This window comes from Aethalodelphis obliquidens, unplaced genomic scaffold (genome assembly GCF_003676395.1).
Source record: "Aethalodelphis obliquidens isolate GAN/ISIS:26980383/991018 unplaced genomic scaffold, ASM367639v1 scaffold23, whole genome shotgun sequence".
Taxonomy (NCBI): domain Eukaryota; kingdom Metazoa; phylum Chordata; class Mammalia; order Artiodactyla; family Delphinidae; genus Aethalodelphis; species Aethalodelphis obliquidens.
Window position 1 is genome coordinate 25,274,395 of NW_020837967.1, and position 20,343 is coordinate 25,294,737.

Sequence of the window (20,343 nt, forward strand, 5' to 3'; positions counted from 1 at the left end):
TTTTCATGGGCCTGTTGGCCATCTGCATGTCCTCTCTGGAAAAATGTCTCTTCAGATCTTCTGCCCATTTTTTAATTGGGTTGTTGTTTTTTTGGTGTTGAGTTATAGGAGCTGTTTACATATTTTCGATATTCATCCCTTCCTTATTGGTTGTATCATTTGCAAATATTTTCTCCTGTCCAGTAGGTTGTCTTTTTGTTTTGTCAATGGTTTCCTGTGCTGTGCAAAAGCTTTTAAGTTTAATTAAGTCCCGTTTGTTTATTTTTGCTTTTTTTTCCTTTGCTTTAGGAGACAGAGCCAAAAAATATTGCTACAATTTATGTCAAAGAATGTCTGTTGAATTTTTTTGAAGGCTGAATTTTTGTGCTCCTCTCTTGTCGCATCTTGAAACGTCACGATATTAATACTGGCTACATTCAGTTCTTGCAGAAATGTAGTTTGTGGCAGTAAATAGTTATCCACAGATTCACTCTCTTTAATTGACAAAGTATGAACGACCAGGGCTATACGTGTTTAGTCACCCCAAGTATCCAAAAGATCCAAAATATTGTGACAACACTTAGTTGCCACAGTAGGGGATCAGGTGGTGTGTTCGGGTGTGGTCAGTGTCTTAGTCTCTCAAAGGTGAATGTAGTTGCTGGCTAGAGGTGATGTTATTTTTTAAAAAGGACAATTCACAGAGGAGTGGGTGGGAACTTGCAAAACTCGCTTATTGATGAGAGTGCCTCCTTTCCTCTGGTGTATCTAAATGGCAAGAAGGCTAATGTATGGGGGGTGGTGCTGAACAAGTAAAGATTCTGGACCGAGTACTTAATTACTATGATTATGTTTTGCATACCACATTCGTTCAGTTCAAAACAACACAGTGATCTAGGTCAGCTGTGTAGTGAATTATTTTGTTAGAAGCCAGTTGTGTTCAGCTATAGCTCAATTTGCAGCAGAATTGCAAAATTACCTCCCCCCCCACAAAAAAAAGATTACCTTTGGCATCATTGTATGACTTGCTTTGGTCTGGATATACCAAACTGTACTTGATAGTTAACTTTGCCTTGAGAAGAGTACTTCTGTTTATAAATGGGAAGTCATAATTTGAATAAGGGTTAATACCTGTTTGTCTTAGCTAAAATATAGCTGGAGAATTCTGGTTCAAAATAATATATATATCTATAATCAGAAACATAATTGTTTATGTATTTCTCTCTCTTTTCTTTTTACATATTTATTTGTTAAAATGGGTGTCTTAAAGGAAAACATGCAGAATAAACACATTATCTTTGCTTGTAAATATGTAGAGACTTGGGCTTATTTCCCCTGGACTATCAGACTGATGAGAGATGGGCCATAGAATTGGGAACGTACAGAGGGAATTCAGGAAAAATATAAAGAGTACAAAGGAGTAGCTTCCTGAAGGTTTTGGAGTGAGGGACAAAAAGAAGCTAGTGCAGCAAAAGAGAGAAATGAAGGCATTAAAAGGAGGTGAAAATATTATCAGCAAAGCGTAAGAGTAGACTGTTGTTAGTCCTGTCATGGAGCCTGTGCTCCAGAAATGAATCAAGGCATATATGGGAGAAAATTTGCAAATAGGACACATCAAAAAAGCAGGGAACTTTACAACTTTCAACAAGCTTTTTGTTGGGCTTCCCAGGTGGCGCAGTGGTTGAGAGTCCACCTGCCGATGCAGGGGACACGGGTTCGTGCCCCGGTCCGGGAAGATCCCACATGCCGCGGAGCGGCTGGGCCCGTGAGCCATGGCCGCTGAGCCTGCGCATCCGGAGCCTGTGCTCTGCAACGGGAGAGGCCACGACAGTGAGAGGCCCGCGTACCGGGAAAAAAAAAAAAAAGGCTTTTTGTTTTAAAAAGTGATCAAGAATATAAAATACAGCAAGAAGACCTAACCTTAAAATCCACAGGAAAGTAGACCATGCCTTATTTGGCAAATCACCCTGTGACTGATGGCTCAGGGGGCTGTGATTGGCTTTCCTGTCACTGTCCTTAAGGATTAGATGCACCCCTGTGACAGCTAGTAGCCTGTCACAGCTCCGTGTTTTATAAATAATGGCACAAGAACGGTGACTTGCCATCCCAGATCATAGCCAGTCTGAGACAAGCTGGTGAAGGAGGCCACGTTGGCTCCTGGCTTCCTTCAACCTCACGTGTGTTCTCCTGGGAACCATCCCACCTTCAAGACCTTCCTCTTCCCATGGCCCTCCCCCTAAGACTCCATCAAAACTTTTCTCTCCTGGCCTTGCTGCTGTCTGTTTCTCTGCTTTACAAGGTGGCAGCTAATTACCTACCCAACAGATTGGTTCCAAGGTAAAGTCGACCTTCAAGTGTATCTACATGTGGACCAAATGCTTTCCTTCCAGTATTCATCCATTCATTTGCTAGACAGAGCTCAAACTTCTGCAGGGGATGAGGTACTTCTCCAGGTGCTGGAGATACAGTTTGTGTCCCCTGGTAGCTTTCTGCCTGCTGGAGAGGGCAAGTAGACAGGTAATTGTAATGCACTGTAGGACTTCTCAATACAGCTAGCCCTGATCGCTATGGGAACACTCAGGCGGGATACCTCACATAACCACGAGGGCGAGCAGGTGGAAAGGAGGAATGTCAGATAGGCTTCCAAGAGGAATTTAAAAAAATTCCTTTTTTGGCCGCACTACACAGCTTGTGGGATCTTAGTTCCCCAACCAGGGATTGAACCCAGGCCCTCGGCAGCGAAAGTGCTGCGTCCTAACCACTGGACCGCCAGGGAATTTCCCCGAGAGGAATTGATACCTAAATTACTGAGCTGGAATCAGCCAGATAAAGGGGCTGGAGAGCAGGGAATGTTTCAGATGGAGAGAATGGAGTCACAGACGCCTGGTGTATTACAGGCAACCTACCAGCACAGCGCCTGTGGAGTTCATTAGGGTGGGGGACCCAGGAGTTACAATCATATCCTGAAGCATAGGTGTGTAAAATGGTCGTCTGCATGTGTGTGCAAGTGGGTGCTATTTTCCTGAAAATAATATTTAAAAGATTCCACCAACATCCAGCAGGACCTGGGGAAGAAACTTTAGGAGACTAAGCCAGGGGTTGCTTTGTGTGAGGGTGCTACAAGTTACTTATAATCTAGACCAACTGTCACCCTCACCTGGGAATGAATAACCTAAAATGGGTTCTAAACACTCAACTCTTGGGTGATTGTTTGGGAAACTCACGAGCCCCAAAGCGCTTACTCATAGATGTGGGTGTGAGATGCTGTCCTGCTCCACAGGCCGAGTCACGGATTCCTGGTGTCTCAGGGTTAAAAAAAACCTTAAAGATACTTGAGTCAGGCTCTCTGTCTGAAGCTTGAATCACCCCCTTTATCAGCTCCAATAATTGCTGGGCCATTTTGGTCTGTGCCTGGAAACCTGTGACGAAGCATGCATCATATTCTAGGGCATTTAATGTCATATCGGGCCAATGCTGATAGTAGGGAAGTCCTTCCTTAGAGGGGACTAAAAGCCATCTCTGACTCCCCTGACTCCTAAGCCCTACTTCTTGGCCATAAAAATGTGTATATACATATACGATGAGGAGTAGTGAAGACGGCAGGCCCTCGAATTAAAGTGCCCAGCATGTGTCTCAGCTCTGAAATGGACTAGCTGGGTGACATTGGGCCAGTCATTACAACCTCTATGCCTCTGTTTACTCATCTGTAAAATGGGCAAGTGGCCACCTTCATTCCATACAATGAATGCACGTGATCTGTGTACACACAGTGCGTGTTGAAAGGATGCAAAGCCACCCTTGTCACGAGTGTTAATGTAAAATACCTTTGCTTAGGGCTTCCCTGGTGGCGCAGTGGTTGGGAGTCCGACTGCCGATGCAGGGGACGCGGGTTCGTGCCCCGGTCCGGGAAGATCCCACACGCCGCGGGGCGGCTGGGCCCGTGAGCCATGGCCGCTGGGCCTGCGCGTCCGGAGCCCGTGCTCCGCAAAGGGAGAGGCCCGGGTACCGCAAAAAAAAAAAAAAAATACCTTTGCTTAGCTCCCAGGAAGCATCCTGACCAGACCCACCTGTGAATGGCTTCACGAAGGAAGAAATTAACATACCCCTTCCAGAGCATCACCAGAAAGTAAACCAGTGCATCTAAGAAAAAAATGGAAAATTTTATTTGAGCCAAAATAGAGGATTGTATCCTGGGAAGAGCATCTCAGGAAGCTCTGAGAACTGCTCTGCCTGTTACGATGCAGGGACTTTGCAGAACCACAAACTGGCCATCACTTGCATGTCACACCACACGTTCAGGGACTGTCGTCTGAGGAGGCCCGGGAGAACTTGCAGGGTGTTTGGAGGAGGGTCCCCAGAACGTTGGGGACGATAAACTGCAGTGAAGGAACTGTAGTATTTGATCTAAAGAGAAGAAGGCCAAGCCGTGCTCAGTGATGTGTAAATGTAGACATTTAACAACTGTTTTGATCACAGCTCAGCTTGAATTACAGCCTCTGCAAGATCAAAGGCTCTTACCTAAGGAATAGGAGCTGCGGCTTGGGGGTCAGACAGACCCGAGCTTGAATCCTGACTGTTGCCGCCTAGTGAGTTCCTTAACCTCCTGAAGCCAGTTTCCTCATCTGTGAGTGGAGATAAAAAGAGCCCTTACGTCACAGGCCTGTTATGAGAAATTGCTGAGTTAATGTATGAAGTACTCAGCACAGTGCCTGGCCCAGAATTAACGCTCGGTAGATGGCTGGCGTTACTACTCTTCATCCTGTCGGCTAAGAGCGCACCGCATCAGAGGGGGTTAGAGCAGATTTGGGTTGGACAAAAGTAAAACTTTCAAGTGAAGTAAGTCAGACAAAGACAAATATCATGTGACATCACTTATACGTGGAATCTAAAAACATGATACAAATGAACTTATTTAAAAAATGGAAATAGACTCATAGACGTAGAAAAAAAACTTATGGTTTCCAAAGGGGAAAGGGAGGGGGGAGGGATAAATGAGGAGTTTGAGATGAACAGTTACGCACTACTATATATAAATAGGTAAACAGCCAGGACCTACTGGTTACAGCCCCGAACTTGAACCTGGCTGTCCCTTTGCTGTGGGACCAGCAGAGCAGGACAGAGCCAGATCCCACGGATCTAGAACAAACTTATATACAAAACAGAAATAAACCCACAGACATAGAAAACAAACTTACGGTTACGAAAGGGGATGGGGGGAGGATAAATTAGGAATTTGGGATTAACATATACATACAGCTATATATAAAATAGATAACCACCAAAGACCTACTGTATAGCACAGGGAACTGTATTCAATATCTTGTAATAACCTATAATGGAAAAGAATCTGAAAAAGAATAGAGATGTATATGTATAACAATCACTGCCGTACACCAGAAACTAGCACAACGTTGTAAATCAACTATACTTCAATTAAAAAAAAATTTTTGTTTTAAGTAAAACTTTTTTTTTCCAAAGGTGAGTTAAACCCTGAAGTGGATTCCTGGAGAATCGAATGAAATTGGGTCTGTAAATGTTTAATAACAAGGAAGAGGCACTAAAGTGAGTGCAGCTGAGTGCCGTGAGCATGGCTCTGTCTGCATGTGGCTCCCAGCGTGCTGTAGAAGTGGCCTCCAGGAACTCGAGGTGACGATTCTTGGAAGGACGTCATATTTCCAACTTGGCGACGCCGCGGTCTGCACTTGGTCATTTTCCCTCTCGGGACCTGCGCAGAGGCTGCGCTCAGTGAATACTAAAGTTTTTAGTGTAGTGACTTCACATTTCGAAGTATTAGCGTTCTTTGCTTCATTCCCAAATAGCACGCCTGTTCACGGGGTGTAGCTAAGATGAGCAGTAGTAGGTCCTGAGTGAAGAACGCTTGCGGTCACCAGGATTATTCCCAGAGCAGGGCCCGTGTAAGGCCCCCTGCATCTGGAGACGACTCGGAGTCTACCCTTTACCCACGTGGTCTGCACTCCCCTTCACCCTCTCCCATTCCTGAAATAACTTCGTGTCACTTTGATAGTTTCATAATCCCTGAAGTCATAATCTGAAGTCATAATATTACTCATGAAACGTAGGTAAAACCTGTATTTTTGAGACTCTAACCCTTGAAAGCATACCCAACACATTTTTTTTAGGAATGTGCTCCAGGTCATGTCTCCCACAGACTATCTTATTAATTTGTTTTCATTTGATTTGTAATTATTTCTCCTCTCAATTTTTCACTTTTGAAAAATTGACATAGACTTTATATGCAGTAAAATACACAGGTCTTTAATATCCAGTTTGATGGGTTTTGACACGGGTACATACCTTATAACCCACACTGCTATCAGGATATCTCTCTCTTAATTTTTGTTAATTGTTATTTTTATTCATTTATTTAAAAATTGAAGTATAGTTGATTTACAATGTTGTGTTAGTTTCAGGCGTACAGCAACGTGTTTCAGTTATACTATACTGTGTATATATATATATATATTTTTTTTTTTTTCAGATTCTTTTCCCTTATAGGTTATTGCAAAATATTGAGTATAGTCCCCTGTGCTATACAGTAGGTCCTTGTTGGTTATCTATTTTATACATAGCTGTATGTATATGTTAATCCCAAACTCCTAATTTATCCTCCCACTGTCCCCTTTCGTAACCGTAAGTTTGTTTTCTATGTCTGTGGGTTTATTTCTGTTTTGTATATAAGTTCATTTGTGTCATATTTTAGATTCCACATATAAGTGATATCATATGTATTTGTCTTTCTCTGTCTGACTTACTTCACTTAGTATGATCATCTCCAGGTCCATCCACGTTGCTGCAAATGGCATTATTTCATTCCTTTTTATGGCTGAGTAGTATCCCACTGTGTATATGTACCACATCTTCTTTGTCCATTCCTCTGTTGATGGACACTTAGGTTGTCGCTCTCAGCTTTTGAGTCGGCTGGTTTTCAGACCTCTTGTTCAAAGTGTTTACTGACTTATGAACCCTCAGAGGTCAGGGGTCATCTGTCTCTTGTTCATCGCTGCCTGCTCAGAACCAAACACAGTGCCTGGCACATACCATGCACTCAGTAAATATTAAATGAGTGAATGGATGAGAAATGGTTCTGCCCTTACTTAGCTTACGTGGCGCTGTCAACTCATAGCTCTGGCATAACACATCGTTTTCCAGAATCCTCTGTGAACCTCAGTTCATTTCCCTACTCTCTATGAGTGTGCGTCACCTCTGAGTAATAGGTATGCAGACTAACAGGTTAGCACATTTTAACTGGAAACGAGTCAGCTAGCAGCACAGTTTACATGTCTGCAATGTTTCTTTTCAGCCTTTTGGTCACAGCAGTCACGGTGCATTCGGTAAATCATTTCTAAAGTTCTCTCTGGCAGTGAATTACTCACACGTAGATAGCAATATGATCAGGTCTGGCCAGGGATGTGTTTCTGTTGCGTGCTTTCTCTGTTGTGCTGAAGCTCTGGATGGGAGCTCTAAGAGGCTTCTGTACACTGTTACGATTATATACGGCGACGTTAATTTTGAACCCTGCGTGTAGGAATGCGGTCTAACGTAACCAGTTTCTAAAGGGCGGGTCTCAGAAAAGGACTTGGCTGAAATTCTTACCCTCCTGCCTTTTTGTTTTGTTGTAGGTAATCACTCCCCAGAACGGACGCTATCAGATAGACTCTGATGTTCTTCTCATTCCTTGGAAGCTGACTTACAGGAATATTGGCTCTAATTTTATTCCTCGGGGGGCCTTTGGAAAAGTGTACTTAGCACAAGACATAAAAACTAAGAAAAGAATGGCGTGTAAACTGGTACGTACTTCATAAGCAGACAGGGTGCCCTGCGTGCTCGGCATGGGGGCTTTTGCGTGCTCGCTTATTTACTTCACTCAAAGCTGGCTACCCCTCGACGGCCTCTTATCTAAGGTGCTGAGTCCAAGAAAAGCATCTCTGTTTTATAGATTTGCTACCTGGGGCCATTCAGCCCCCAGGTCTGCTTAAGGCCATAGTTGATTTTAATCAGTTTGCTCTGATAACAAAGAAAGTAGCAGCTTCTTCAGCGCCAGCTTGGATAACTTCATCCCTCTTGGGTGGCTGAAGGGGAGCTACCCTGCAAGAGCACATCTGTTTGCTGCTGCTTCAATGCCACCCACTGGGGAGGGGACCAGGCAGGGAAGCAGACCCTGGGAAAGCTGTAAGTCTCCTCAGGACTGTAGATTAAAGGGCTGAATTTCAGAGAAAAAACCCATCTCTTTTTTTTTTTTTAAGATGTTGGGGGTAGGAGTTTATTAATTAATTAATTTACTTTTGCTGCATTGGGTCTTCGTTTCTGTGCGAGGGCTTTCTCTAGTTGTGGCAAGCAGGGGCCACTCTTCATCGCGGTGGGCGGGCCTCTCACTATCGCAGCCTCTCTTGTTGCGGAGCACAGACTCCGGACGCGCAGGCTCAGTAGTTGTGGCTCACGGGCTTAGTTGCTCCGCGGCATGTGGGATCCTCCCAGACCAGGGCTCGAACCCATGTCCCCTGCATCGGCAGGCAGATTCTCAACAACTGCGCCACCAGGGAAGCCCCGCATCTCTTCTTATTGAGCAATCACTGCTGAGGTGCCCCACTTTGGAAAACCGTTTGGCACGACCTAGCAAAGTGAACGCGCACACGCCCTGTGACCCAGCAATTCCCGCTTGTGCAGGTGCTCGCCCAGCAGGCATGCACACGTGGTCACCAGAGCCACGTGCTAGAGTGCTCATAGCAGCAGTATTTGTAATTGCCCCAAACTGGGAAGTTTCCAAGTGCTGAAATATGGTGTATTTACATACTGGGATGCTGTCCAGTGAAGAGAAGAAATGATTTACAACTTCCTATTGACGATGATAGATCTACATTAGGTTACGCCAGGGCAGCTGGACACAAAATAGGATCTACTGTATGAGATTCCTCTTACATGAGGGCCAGAAAAAGCTAAACAAACCCATGCTGTTGGAAGTCCCATGAGTGGCTGCCCATGAGGAGCAGGGACAGGCAGGGGGCAGCAGGGGCTTCAGGGCGCTGGTGGGCTTCTGTTTCCTGATCTACATAGTGGTTACATGGGTGTGTTCAGTTGAAAATTTATTGAGTTTGATACTTAACCAGTTTTGCACTTTTGTGTATGTCTGTTCTACTTTAAAGTTTTGTGTTTTTTTAAAGTGCAATAAAACAAACTCACTGGGCTTCCCTGGTGGCGCGGTGGTTGAGAGTCCGCCTGCCGATGCAGGGGACACGGGTTCGTGCCCCTGTCCGGGAAGATCCCACATGCCGCGGAGCGGCCGGGCCCGTGAGCCATGGCTGCTGAGCCTGCGCGTCTGGAGCCTGTGCTCCGCAACGGGAGAGGCCACGGCAGTGGGAGGCCCACGTACCGCAAAAAACAAACAAACAAACAAACTCACTTTTGATTTAACGAAAACAAAACATAAAATAATTACTGAATATCATCTCAGTCTCTCTTATTGTCATGTGGGCCTTGTTTGTTCCCCCTTAAGGGGTGGCCAGAGCAGCTATTATTAAAAGGAAGAGGGCTTCCCTGTTGGCGCAGGGGTTGAGAGTCCGCCTGCTGATGCAGGGGACACGGGTTCATGCCCAGATCTGGGAAGATCCCACATGCCGCGGAGTGGCTGGCCCCGTGAGCCATGGCCGCTGAGCCTGCGCGTCCGGAGCCTGTGCTCCGCAACGGGAGAGGCCGCAACAGTGAGAGGCCCGCGTACCGCAAAAAAAAAAAAAAAAAGGAAGAAAAGGAGGTGATATAGTAAGTTACCTGAAGGTTGCATTTAGGAGATACGTCCAAGTTAAAAAAAAAAATCTGGAGACATTATTTATAGCTCTTAGAACCAAAGTGTTCTGTTTTTCAGTTTCATCGCAAAAGGCGTGGGAAATAGATTTGTGGGTTTGTTTTCCTTGCAGTCCTTATATTTAATATTGAAGCCATATTTTTTCTGAAAAAACAGAAACATATAAGATGATTAACAACCCCAAACAGGTCCAAAAGGATGCAGGCTAAAGAATGAGATCCCTTTCCTTAAAGTAACTACTGTTAACGGGTTCTTACATGTCCTTCCAGAGAATTTCCATGGACATGTGTATGGCTGAAGAGTTCATTACAAGCGGGAATATAATATATGTACTCCTGCATCTTGATTGTTTTCAGTCTATCAGTATGTTTTGGAGACATTCCATATCTCTCTGCACTGAAAGAGCTACTTCTTTCTTTATTAATGACTTCCGATTTTCTGTAGAGTAGATGGCCAGTGCTTATTTAAATGCATTGTTAGAACACAAACTGAGAGACCAGAGACATTATATTATTTTGTGACAAGGAATATTGAAAATATGGCCTAAAATCTAGGTGCCATAGAAATTACATGTATAAAAGATGGGAAATTACCTCCTTTGTTTCAATCATCATGAAGAATTCTTCGGTTGGGTACCTATACCCTAAATGAAAGCAGTATTTCATTATTTTGTTTTTTCTTTTTTTTTTTTACCTTAAGCGGACATGAATGTAAAGGTACATCTCAGTAAACATTATCGTAACTCAGGAGTAAATTTCACAACACGTCCGAGTATCCTTGAGGACATTTACTTGCCTTCTGGTTTGTGAGCTGACCTGGGCTGTGTATTCTTTTCTTTATCCTGGGGGTGTTTAGAATCTTCCTTGTGTTTTGTGTTCTAGATCCCAGTAGACCAATTTAAGCCATCTGACGTGGAAATCCAGGCTTGCTTCCGGCACGAGAACATCGCTGAGTTATACGGCGCGGTTCTATGGGGCGAAACCGTCCATCTCTTTATGGAAGCAGGCGAGGGAGGGTCTGTCCTGGAGAAACTGGAGAGCTGTGGACCCATGAGAGAATTTGAGATTATTTGGGTGACAAAGCATGTTCTCAAGGGACTTGATTTTCTGCACTCGAAGAAAGTGATTCACCATGACATTAAACGTGAGTTCTCCTTGGACGTGTCCCTTTTTGGCTTAAAAAGGACTAGATAGACCTTAGGCACATGGCTCCTCCTTCAATCTGAAGGTCCTCGGTGGCAGGGAAGACACCCCTCCCCCGCTTTCTCCCTGGGTCCCTGAGATACATTTTAGAGTCCAGTGGGGTCACGAGAGCTTTCAAAGTCATAAGGAAGGATGATTTTCCAGTTGTTGTGGAAGAGATTATAGCCACATATCATTAACGACTGCCTTGTTACTAGGCTTTAAAAATGGTAACATACTTAAAAACACAGTCAACGTTTTTGAAAAACAAATTGCTTTTTAATTTTGAATACAAATTTGGCAATAGTCCATTAAAGAAGCTTTCACTGACTGCTTTCTAGGAATAAAGAGATTGTGGGGAAATACACAAGAGAGACCTGCTGTGAACCCCTAATATCTAAGGGTAAATTGGACTGGCAAAACTGGTCCTGACAGAAATTGGGTATTTCACTTTTTTGTTTTAGGAAGTGGCTTGATAATACTATGCTTATGTCTTAGAATTTGAAACTCAATATATAAAATATAAGAAATACTTTTTCCAGCTTTACTGAGAAATAATTGACACGTGACATTGTGTGAGTTTAAGGTGTACAAGGGAATGATTTGATGTATGTATATATTGCAAACTTATCACCACAATAGGGTTAGTTAACATCCATCCGTCTCACGTATTTATAATTTTTTGTGTGGTGGGAACTTTTAAAGTCTATTCTCTTAGCAACTCTCCAATACGCCATTCGGCATTATGGACAATAGTCACCATGCTGTACGTCACAGCCCCAGAACTTTTGCATCTTATTATTGGAAGACGAAATAATATTCATCGATTATTATTTTTCATCTTATTATTTGTAACCTTTGACCACCTTCCCGAAGTCCCCCCACCTCAACCGGAGGCAACCACTCTGTTCTCTGTTTCTATGTTTGTTTGTTTGTTTCTTTTTTAGATTCCACATATGTTAGATCATACGGTATTTGTCTTTTCCTGTCTGACTCATTTCATTTCGCATAATGCCGTCAAGGTTCATCCATATTGTCACAGATAGCAGAGTTTCCTTCTTTTTTATGGCTGAATAATATTCCATTCTATATACCACACAATTTATATGTATATATTATGTATCACAAAAATTTATATATATATACAAATCTTCTTCATCCATTCATCCATCAATGGACACTTGGGTTGTTTCCGTGTCTTGGCTGTTGTATCTTGAGGATTATTAATGGCTACAATCATTTATATCCACCTTGGCTGAATTCTTGACAAATCTGAAGTGATTTTTACCTAAACTCTCACCCAGATTCATCCTTCTCTTTTGAACGTAATAAGCCCACTTTAGTAGGGGAAGCATTTCAATCTATCTTTATATGGAACTCGTTGTTTTAAATAATGTTTTCATTTTATTTAGGGATAGATACACAATTTTTTTACTGAAAAATTTCCTCTCTTCATAGCTAGCAACATTGTTTTCATGTCCACAAAAGCTGTTTTGGTGGATTTTGGTCTAAGTGTCCAAATGACTGAAGACATCTATTTTCCTAAGGAGCTGCGAGGAACAGAGGTAATTATGTTCACACCAGAATGGGCAATATCTTACTAAGAGTAAAAATAAGATGTGCTAGCATTACTGCAGAAAGGACAAAGAAGGGGAAGAAAACCATTACATTAAATCATTGTTATCATTGGACCATGTTTAATGAGCATTTACTCTGTGCCATATACTCTTTAGCCCTTGAAATAAATTATATTGTTTAATCCTCACAATACTATTATTATAGGCAAATACTATTATTCCCATTTTAAAATAAGAAAATAAGCTTGAAGAGGTTAAAATAAAGTGCCCCAAGTTACTCAGCTACTGATAGATCAGGGTCTCGAAATCTAGTTCTTTCTGAGTCTAAAGTCTAAGGTGTAACGGCTCTGTAACTTTTTGATATAACTAATATATGTGGTTTTAGCATAACTAATATTACTGTTTTGGTTCAGTTACAGCCATAATTGTCATGGTCCTTAAGAACATTTACTGAGAACTGATGGCATTTCAGGCCTCTCTTGAATCCTGGAAATCTTAAAAGAAGTCTCATTTACTGGAGTACAAATGAATCTTATTTGAAGATGTAAACTTGCTATACTATTTAACTCATTTGTGAAGCGGGAACAACAAAAACAAAACTTTCCTGAATGTAAATGGGGTTCAGAGAAATGCGTTCCCGGGCTGTCAAATAATATACTTAGTGCTCACCTTATTAGGCTGAGCAGTTGACCTGTGTAGTGAGTGTCTATCCGGCACCTGCTGTGTGAAGACTGCTGTAGGTGCCGGGGATGGAGCACAGGGCAAAGCCAATAAGGAAGGAGGGAGGACCCGTTTTAAATTTACCTGCATTATGAACGTTTAACCGTTTAGTTCACGGTTGGTTATGATGGGTATGGGGTTGGATGCGTCTGGGAAGGTACGTGGGTGTAGAATCTGCCTTCCTGACCCATCTCCATGACTGTGAGATGATAAACTATCAGAGGGTGAACTGTCAGAGCCTCCCAGCCCCCTGCCCTTGTAGCTATAGAAAGTACCCTCAGGAAGTGGAGAGGGGGCAGTTGCCTGGACGTTTGCCCCAAGATTATCAGGTCAGTCCTAGTGTTAGTCGGACGATAACCTCTAGTTTAGCTAGTGAATGTATTGCACTGAACTCATTGCAGTGCTAACAAAAATTGTCTGCCTTTCAAACCAAGATTCTGTAAGGCTTTTCTTAACCCTCTGAAAGCAAAGACTCCCCCCGGGCAGCAGAAGAGGTCTTTGATTTTGCTGTTATCACTGAACTTATTCTGGAAAATACTTGGGAGAGGATTCTAGAGAGCTGTCTTCAAGCAGAATAATGTTCAGAAGAAAACATTATTTATTTATTATTTTTTTAAAGAATGGTTTAATCACCAGATCTTAGGAAAACTTCCCCAAAGCACAAAATCTAATAAGACAACACTTATGACATGTTTTTTTCGGAAAATACTTCAGCATGTTTGGCAGTCATCAGACATTCAGATATGTGACACTCTACCCTTTTTCCTGGAGCCGTTTGAGAAACAAGCTGTTTATGGTATTAAAGATGGAAAATACCTTTCTCTTCCCGGCAGGGTGATAAAATTGAATATTTTGCAATAGCCAGGGAAAGACATCTCCCTTCTGGGATTTTCTAGCAGAAACAGAGCGTGTGCTCGAGTATGAGATAGGAGCACAGCGTCTGTTCCTGGATAGTATTTGGATTGAGGTATTTTCACCAAATGTAAATTGCTTTCCATGACGGGATAAACTGGCCTTGGTGTTCCTAGTTATAAACTATTCTGATAACTCGTGTTTGTTCCCCCTCTGTATGGCACTCACGATCGAAGAGTGACGGTGAGAGCGATGGTGAGTGTGATGGTGAGAGCGATGGTGAGTGTGATGGTGAGAGTGATGGTGAGTGCGACAGTGAGAGCGACGGTGAGAGCGATGGTGAATGTGATGGTGAGTGTGACGGTGAGAGCGACGGCGAGTGTGATGGTGAGAGTGATGGTGAGAGCGATGGTGAGAGCGATGGTGAATGTGACGGTGAGTGTGACGGTGAGAGTGACGGTGAGTGTGACAGTGAGTGTGATGTTGAGAGTGACGGTGCGTGTCACGGTGGGTGTGACAGTGAGAGTGACGGTGAGTATGATGGTGAGAGTGACGGTGCGTGTGATGGTGAGACGGTGAGTGTGACGGTGATGGTGAGTGTGACGGTGATTGTGACGGTGAGTGACAGTGAGAGTGACGGTGAGTGTGACGGTGAGAGTGACAGTGAGTGTGACAGTGAGTGACGGTGAGTGTGACAGTGAGTGACGGTGAGTGACGGTGAGTGTGACGGCGAGCGTGATGAATTGGGAAGGAAAGCTCTCGGCAACCTTGTTATGACTCCTCATCCTTAGAGAGCAAGAAGGTATAATTAGTCAAGGTCACCCGTGCAGATTCGCTTCCCGTTAGAACTTGACCACTTGGCAGCAGATGATTTCTGATCCCCCCAACAGAGCTCCTTCAAATTCGGGACATGATCTTATAACCATGTATTGTTAATACAATGACAGGGTTCATCTGTCCTATCTTTAAGCTATTGTTTTTGAATTCCCTGCTACAGAGAAGGAAGGAAAAATCAACGTGAATAGCTAATTAGAATTCCTTTGATTGCATGCTTCCTTTTGTAAAGTTCTTATGTAAGGTCACTCGTCATCCTCTCGTGCCCGGACACACACACGCGCGCGCACACACACACACACACAGTCTCTTTCCCTTTGTAATAAATGTTATCAGAGGTGAAGGCCTTGACCCCTGACCTCTAGGCTCCTTTGCTCCAGTGCCCACACCCTCGGGCGCACAAGCCCCACAGAGCCAGCCCTGAAAGGAAGTGCCCTTGACCCCCACGCCCTGCTGCTCTGGTGGCTTGAGGACCCAGGAATGTGAGCCGTGGGCCTCTGCGGGGTGATGGGGAACGGCCCGAGGGGCCGCAGCCAGGCCTCCTTGTGGGTGGGATGCTGCCGCCCCCGATGTGCCCAGTCCCTCCAGGGCCCTGAGCACATCGCGGTCGGTGGTGATCCCGCAGTAATGGTTGCCTAATCCTTGCTTAGGGGAGCGGGCAAGGGTGGAGCAGGGTGGGCACTGCTGTTGGCAGCTGTCCTGACCACTGTGCATGGCGCTAAATCTTGTGATTTTATTTGGTAAGAAAGCCCTTCAGAGAGAGAGAGAGAGAGAGAGAGAGAGAGAGAGAGAGAATCAGCGAGGGAACCAAAGCCAGCCAGCCCGGAATTGTGTTGTAGCAAGTACTTGAGGCAAGTTAGGAGGGGGAAACTGGGCAATTTCCCCAGGTTTTGTAAGCCAGTTCTTTCTTTATTTACTCTGAAATGTATTCTGGGAACACTCACCCGCGTTTCCATATTCAGATGACAGGCAGCATCAAAACTTCTTAGAGCTTCTTAAATATTGACAATGAGGGTGGTAACTGCTCTCTGCCTGTACCCGCCGTAAAGACACGGGTCCCCAGGGTTTGCTCTTTTTTACGTTTAGAAACAAACGCTGCTTAGAGAAACTGTCTCTAAAACTAGCCCTCCTTTTCCAGCATCGGCTCATAAAACCAGACAGAACTTACACAATGTGAACATGGCATGCCTTCAATATTTAGTCACTGGGCTCCCTGGTGTGTAGAAATAAGAAGTGGGTCATAGAATTGACCAATTAGGATCACTTTCCCATCATTACACTTTAAATTCTTCTCTTCCGCGTAGTCGGTGTTGATACCATGGAGACTTCTGCTGCCTTTGATGACTGTAGATAATTAGTGGTTTGGCATTTTAATGACAAACATGAAATGAGGACATGTATTTCAGTGTCATTTAGATATGAAAGGAATTGATGTTTTACTAGAAACAGGAAGCGTCGATCTGTGCTTTGCAGAACTTGGATGGGTGGGACTCCCAGGTGGGCTCTCGGCTGCGGGTCCTTTGCCGCCTGGTCTGCCTTGTGTTCAGTCTGTGCGAAGAGGTGTTCTGAGGCTGCAGGGGCCCCTCGGCCAAGGCTGCCTGGGTCCCGAGGGTCTGTGCTTCTCCTTCGCTGAAGGGAACACAGCAATGCCAGGCCCTTCTGAGGGGATGAAGTGTGCGGGGAATATGGTGAAACTTCCTGAACTGGATTAGGGAAGTGGTACCTAGACAGGTGAGGGGAGTCAGACTGAACTGTCCTGCTTCTCTTTCAGATTTACATGAGCCCGGAGGTGATCCTGTGCAGAGGCCATTCGACCAAAGCAGACATCTACAGCCTGGGGGCCACGCTCATCCACATGCAGACGGGCACCCCGCCCTGGGTGAAGCGCTACCCACGCTCCGCCTACCCCTCCTACCTGTACATAGTAAGCAGGGGCAGCGGGGCACCCCACCTGCTCAGGAGAGCTGCTCTTTCTCGGGTGACACACCTGAATGGGATGATGGTGAACTATGACCCATGAGGGGACGCTGAAAGTTCCTCCCACGTGGAGCGATGACCCGTTCCCGCAAAGAAGGCATCGCTGTTTGAGTGGGAACCTACCCCAATGTGCATGAGCAGAAATTATAGCTATGCTGGTATACAAGATGCCACTGAAGAGCATCAGAGTAGCATAAATCCTTGCGCCGAGGAAGTCGTATGTGTTCTTTGAACACGTTCCAAAATAAGAGGTTAGATTATAGATCCCCACGGCAGCCTGGAACGTAGTGAAACACGCAGGCCCCCTTTGACAGTGGAGAGGTTGAGAAGTAGACCCTTCCCCGTTACTGCACAGGGACCTTTGGCCACTGCTCTGCTGGAAAGCTGTTTATTCAAACCTCGCATGTATCTTTGACTGCATTCAACCAAAACATGGGTTTCACTCAGTTTCCTTAGGAAATGTTCCTGAAGGGTATGAGCTGTATTTGCTTCGAAACAAAAGACCGCGCAGGTCTTGTAACTAAAGCACTCGTGCTGTCGAGGGTATATTTTCATACCAGTGACGCTAAGAGAGCTGGTTTGTTCATAGATCCACAAGCAAGCGCCTCCTTTGGAAGATATCGCTGAAGACTGCAGTCCTGGCATGAGAGAGCTGATGGAGGCCGCTCTGGAGAGGAACCCCAGTCACCGCCCCAGGGCAGCAGACCTGCTGAAACACGACGCCCTGAACCCCCCTAGGGAGGATCAGCCCCGCTGTCAGAGCCTGGACTCTGCCCTCTTTGAGCAGAAGCGGCTGCTGAGCCGCAAGGAGTTGGAGCTTCCTGAGAACATCGCCGGTATGGACGCCCTGCAGTGTGCAGCGCCCTTGCTTCCCTTCTTTTTCTGCCTCTGTCCAACTTCTAAGAATTAGAGCTCACGAAAGCACTTGGGAAAAAAATGGAATTAGCAGATGCAAACTGGTATCTATAGGATGGATAAACAGCAAGGTCCTGCTGTAGAGCACAGGGAACTATAGTCAATATCCTGTGATAAAACCAGAATGGAAAAGAATATGAAAAAGAATATCTATGTGTATAACTGAGTCACTTTGCTGTACAGCAGAAATGAACACAACATTGTCAATCAACTAGACTTCAATAAAATTAAAAAAAATTGAAGTGACTTCCTGCATGCCATAAGTTGTTGGAGAAATTTCAGCAAGAATGTTAGCTAAAGCATATACACACACAAAAAAAATTGGCTGGGAATTCCCTGGTGGTCCAGTGGTTAAGACTCTGTGCTTCCATTGCAGGGGGCACGGGTTCTATCCCTGGTCAGGGAACTAAGATATCACCTGTCGCGGGGCACGGCCAAAAAGAAAAAAATCACAATTAAGAAAAAAATTGGCTAATTTATCAGCAAAGTCTAACTGGTTTCCAGGCAAATGGAGATAATGCAGTCTTTGAGAATTGCTCTGCCTTGCTTTTTTGCAGCAAAGAATAGCATTTGCTTTTAAAAACAGATCAAGCATGACAGTTTTGCTGTTAGCAAAGAGCCGGGTTCTTTTTAATGCAATTATGGTAAACCACACCAGCGCTTGTTTGGAAACATCACAGTGTTGATAAAATATTGAGTTTGAAGGCAACTTGCATTTCTGCTTCCTCTGCTCAAAATCTCTCTGCCAGCTGTGAAGCTTTCCCATTTAGGAAAGACAATACGCATTCCAGGAGCATTGAATATGCACAGAGAGGGGTTTCCGTTTTTCTTATGAAAATCTGTGACATTCTCAATCTGTTTGGGTCCAAACCCAGACGTCAAGCCTGGAACTCTGGTTTGCATTTCTCGGCTTCTTGTCTGACTTTTCTGCATTTGAAAAGAATCATCTGGGATGTTGGAAGATGGGCCAGGATTTCTAGCTGATTTCTTGTGGTCGTTGACTCTTTTTTGCGTTCTTTTGTCTGTGTCGTATCACACAAACTAGCCAATAGTGTTCAACTCTGAGGCTCCTTAATAAAACCAGAGTTTGAATGCCGTCCCATTAGGCCCACAGTTTGCTGTTGTTTCTGTTTTTTTTTGCTGAAGAACCAGGCATTTGTCATTGAACATTCCCCTGGTCATTTATTTTATTTTTTCGATGTTTCCCTTTTCAGATTCTTCATGCACAGGGAGCACCGAGGAATCGGAGGTGCTGAAGAGACAGCGTTCTCTCTACATAGACCTTGGGGCCCTGGCTGGCTATTTCAACCTTGTCCGGGGTCCACCAACGCTAGAATACGGCTGATGGATGGCGGCATTTGCCCTAAATTAGGACTCAGCATTTGCTGGTCTCTGGGAAGCTGATTCTGCTGACTCCGTGCAGGGGCTCTGTCAAGTGAATTGTGCGTTTATCGGCTGGGCTCCCACGACTCATGGACGTGACTCCACGTGGCTCCTGTGTGTTGATCTGTGAAGCTGCCCGGGGCCCCATCAGGCTGGAAGGTTCTCATTTCTCAGGTGGTACGTCTGACTCGAAGCTGAGAGTTCACCGAAGGATCGTTTCCAGTGGCTGATTCCATTCACTGTGCACTTTGCTCAAAATTTAAAAAATACCAATCACAAGGATAATATATTAGCCTAAAATTACTATTCTCGGTTCTAATTTAAATATGGGAAGTTCATTGAACTCAGAATAGTTTGGTGTATATTAGTGTGTATTCTATGATAACTCTTTGAGTCTTTGTCAGTAAACCCCAATATAAATGAAAATATTGCAGCAATGAGCTGGACTAGTGTCTTAAAAATGGCTGATGAGTTAGGAGCCATCTGGCGGCAGGCCACTAGAGATGGGTTCTGTTACGTTCCTATGGAAACATTTTGTACTGTACGTGCTATGCTTCAAACATTTAAAACGTGATGTTTTGAATGTGGATAAAACTGTGTTAAACCACATAATGTCTGTACATCCCAAAGGATGAGAATGTGACCTTTAAGAAAAATGGAACCATTTATAAATTCTTAATAATGCGACTTTTATAACTCTTATTTCTCTATTTTCTTTAAAGCATTTGTATATTAAAATAGCATACTGTGTATGTTTTATATCAAATGCCTTCATGAATCTTTCTTATTATATATATATTTTTAACACTGTAAAGTATGTGAGTATTCCTACTTCAAAGTATGTTTTTACATCATGCAAATAAAAATGACACTTTTATCCAACGTGACTGGTCAAATCAAGGGAATAAATTCAGTATTTTGCCTGAAGTCTTGTAAAGGGTGTGATTCCCAGCTGGCGCGGGAATGGGTTTTAGGTGCTGGAATGGAACTCGGAGGAGATCAAGTACCACGAAGAGGCAACAATACCCGAGAGCTTTGAAAACTGTGTGTGTGCTCCTCTTGCTGCTGTAGGAAGCCACTGCTGTCATCGTCTGGATTGTGTTTTATCCCT

At 44.2% G+C, this 20,343-nt stretch overlaps 1 protein-coding gene across 5 annotated transcripts in view; it reads left to right on the forward strand.

Moving 5' to 3' along the window:
* Positions 1 to 20,114, forward strand: part of MAP3K8 (mitogen-activated protein kinase kinase kinase 8) — a 30,999-nt gene extending 10,885 nt beyond the window's left edge. For all 5 annotated transcript variants that reach the window (XM_027122014.1, XM_027122018.1, XM_027122015.1 and 2 more), the window contains exons 3-8: positions 7,617 to 7,784; positions 10,675 to 10,936; positions 12,433 to 12,539; positions 16,729 to 16,881; positions 17,524 to 17,770; positions 19,064 to 20,114. In XM_027122014.1, coding sequence (XP_026977815.1) covers positions 7,617 to 7,784; positions 10,675 to 10,936; positions 12,433 to 12,539; positions 16,729 to 16,881; positions 17,524 to 17,770; positions 19,064 to 19,194 — 1,068 coding nt within the window. In that variant the 3' untranslated portion in view covers positions 19,195 to 20,114. The remainder of the gene's footprint in view (positions 1 to 7,616; positions 7,785 to 10,674; positions 10,937 to 12,432; positions 12,540 to 16,728; positions 16,882 to 17,523; positions 17,771 to 19,063) is intronic.
* Positions 20,115 to 20,343: the final 229 nt, after the last annotated feature.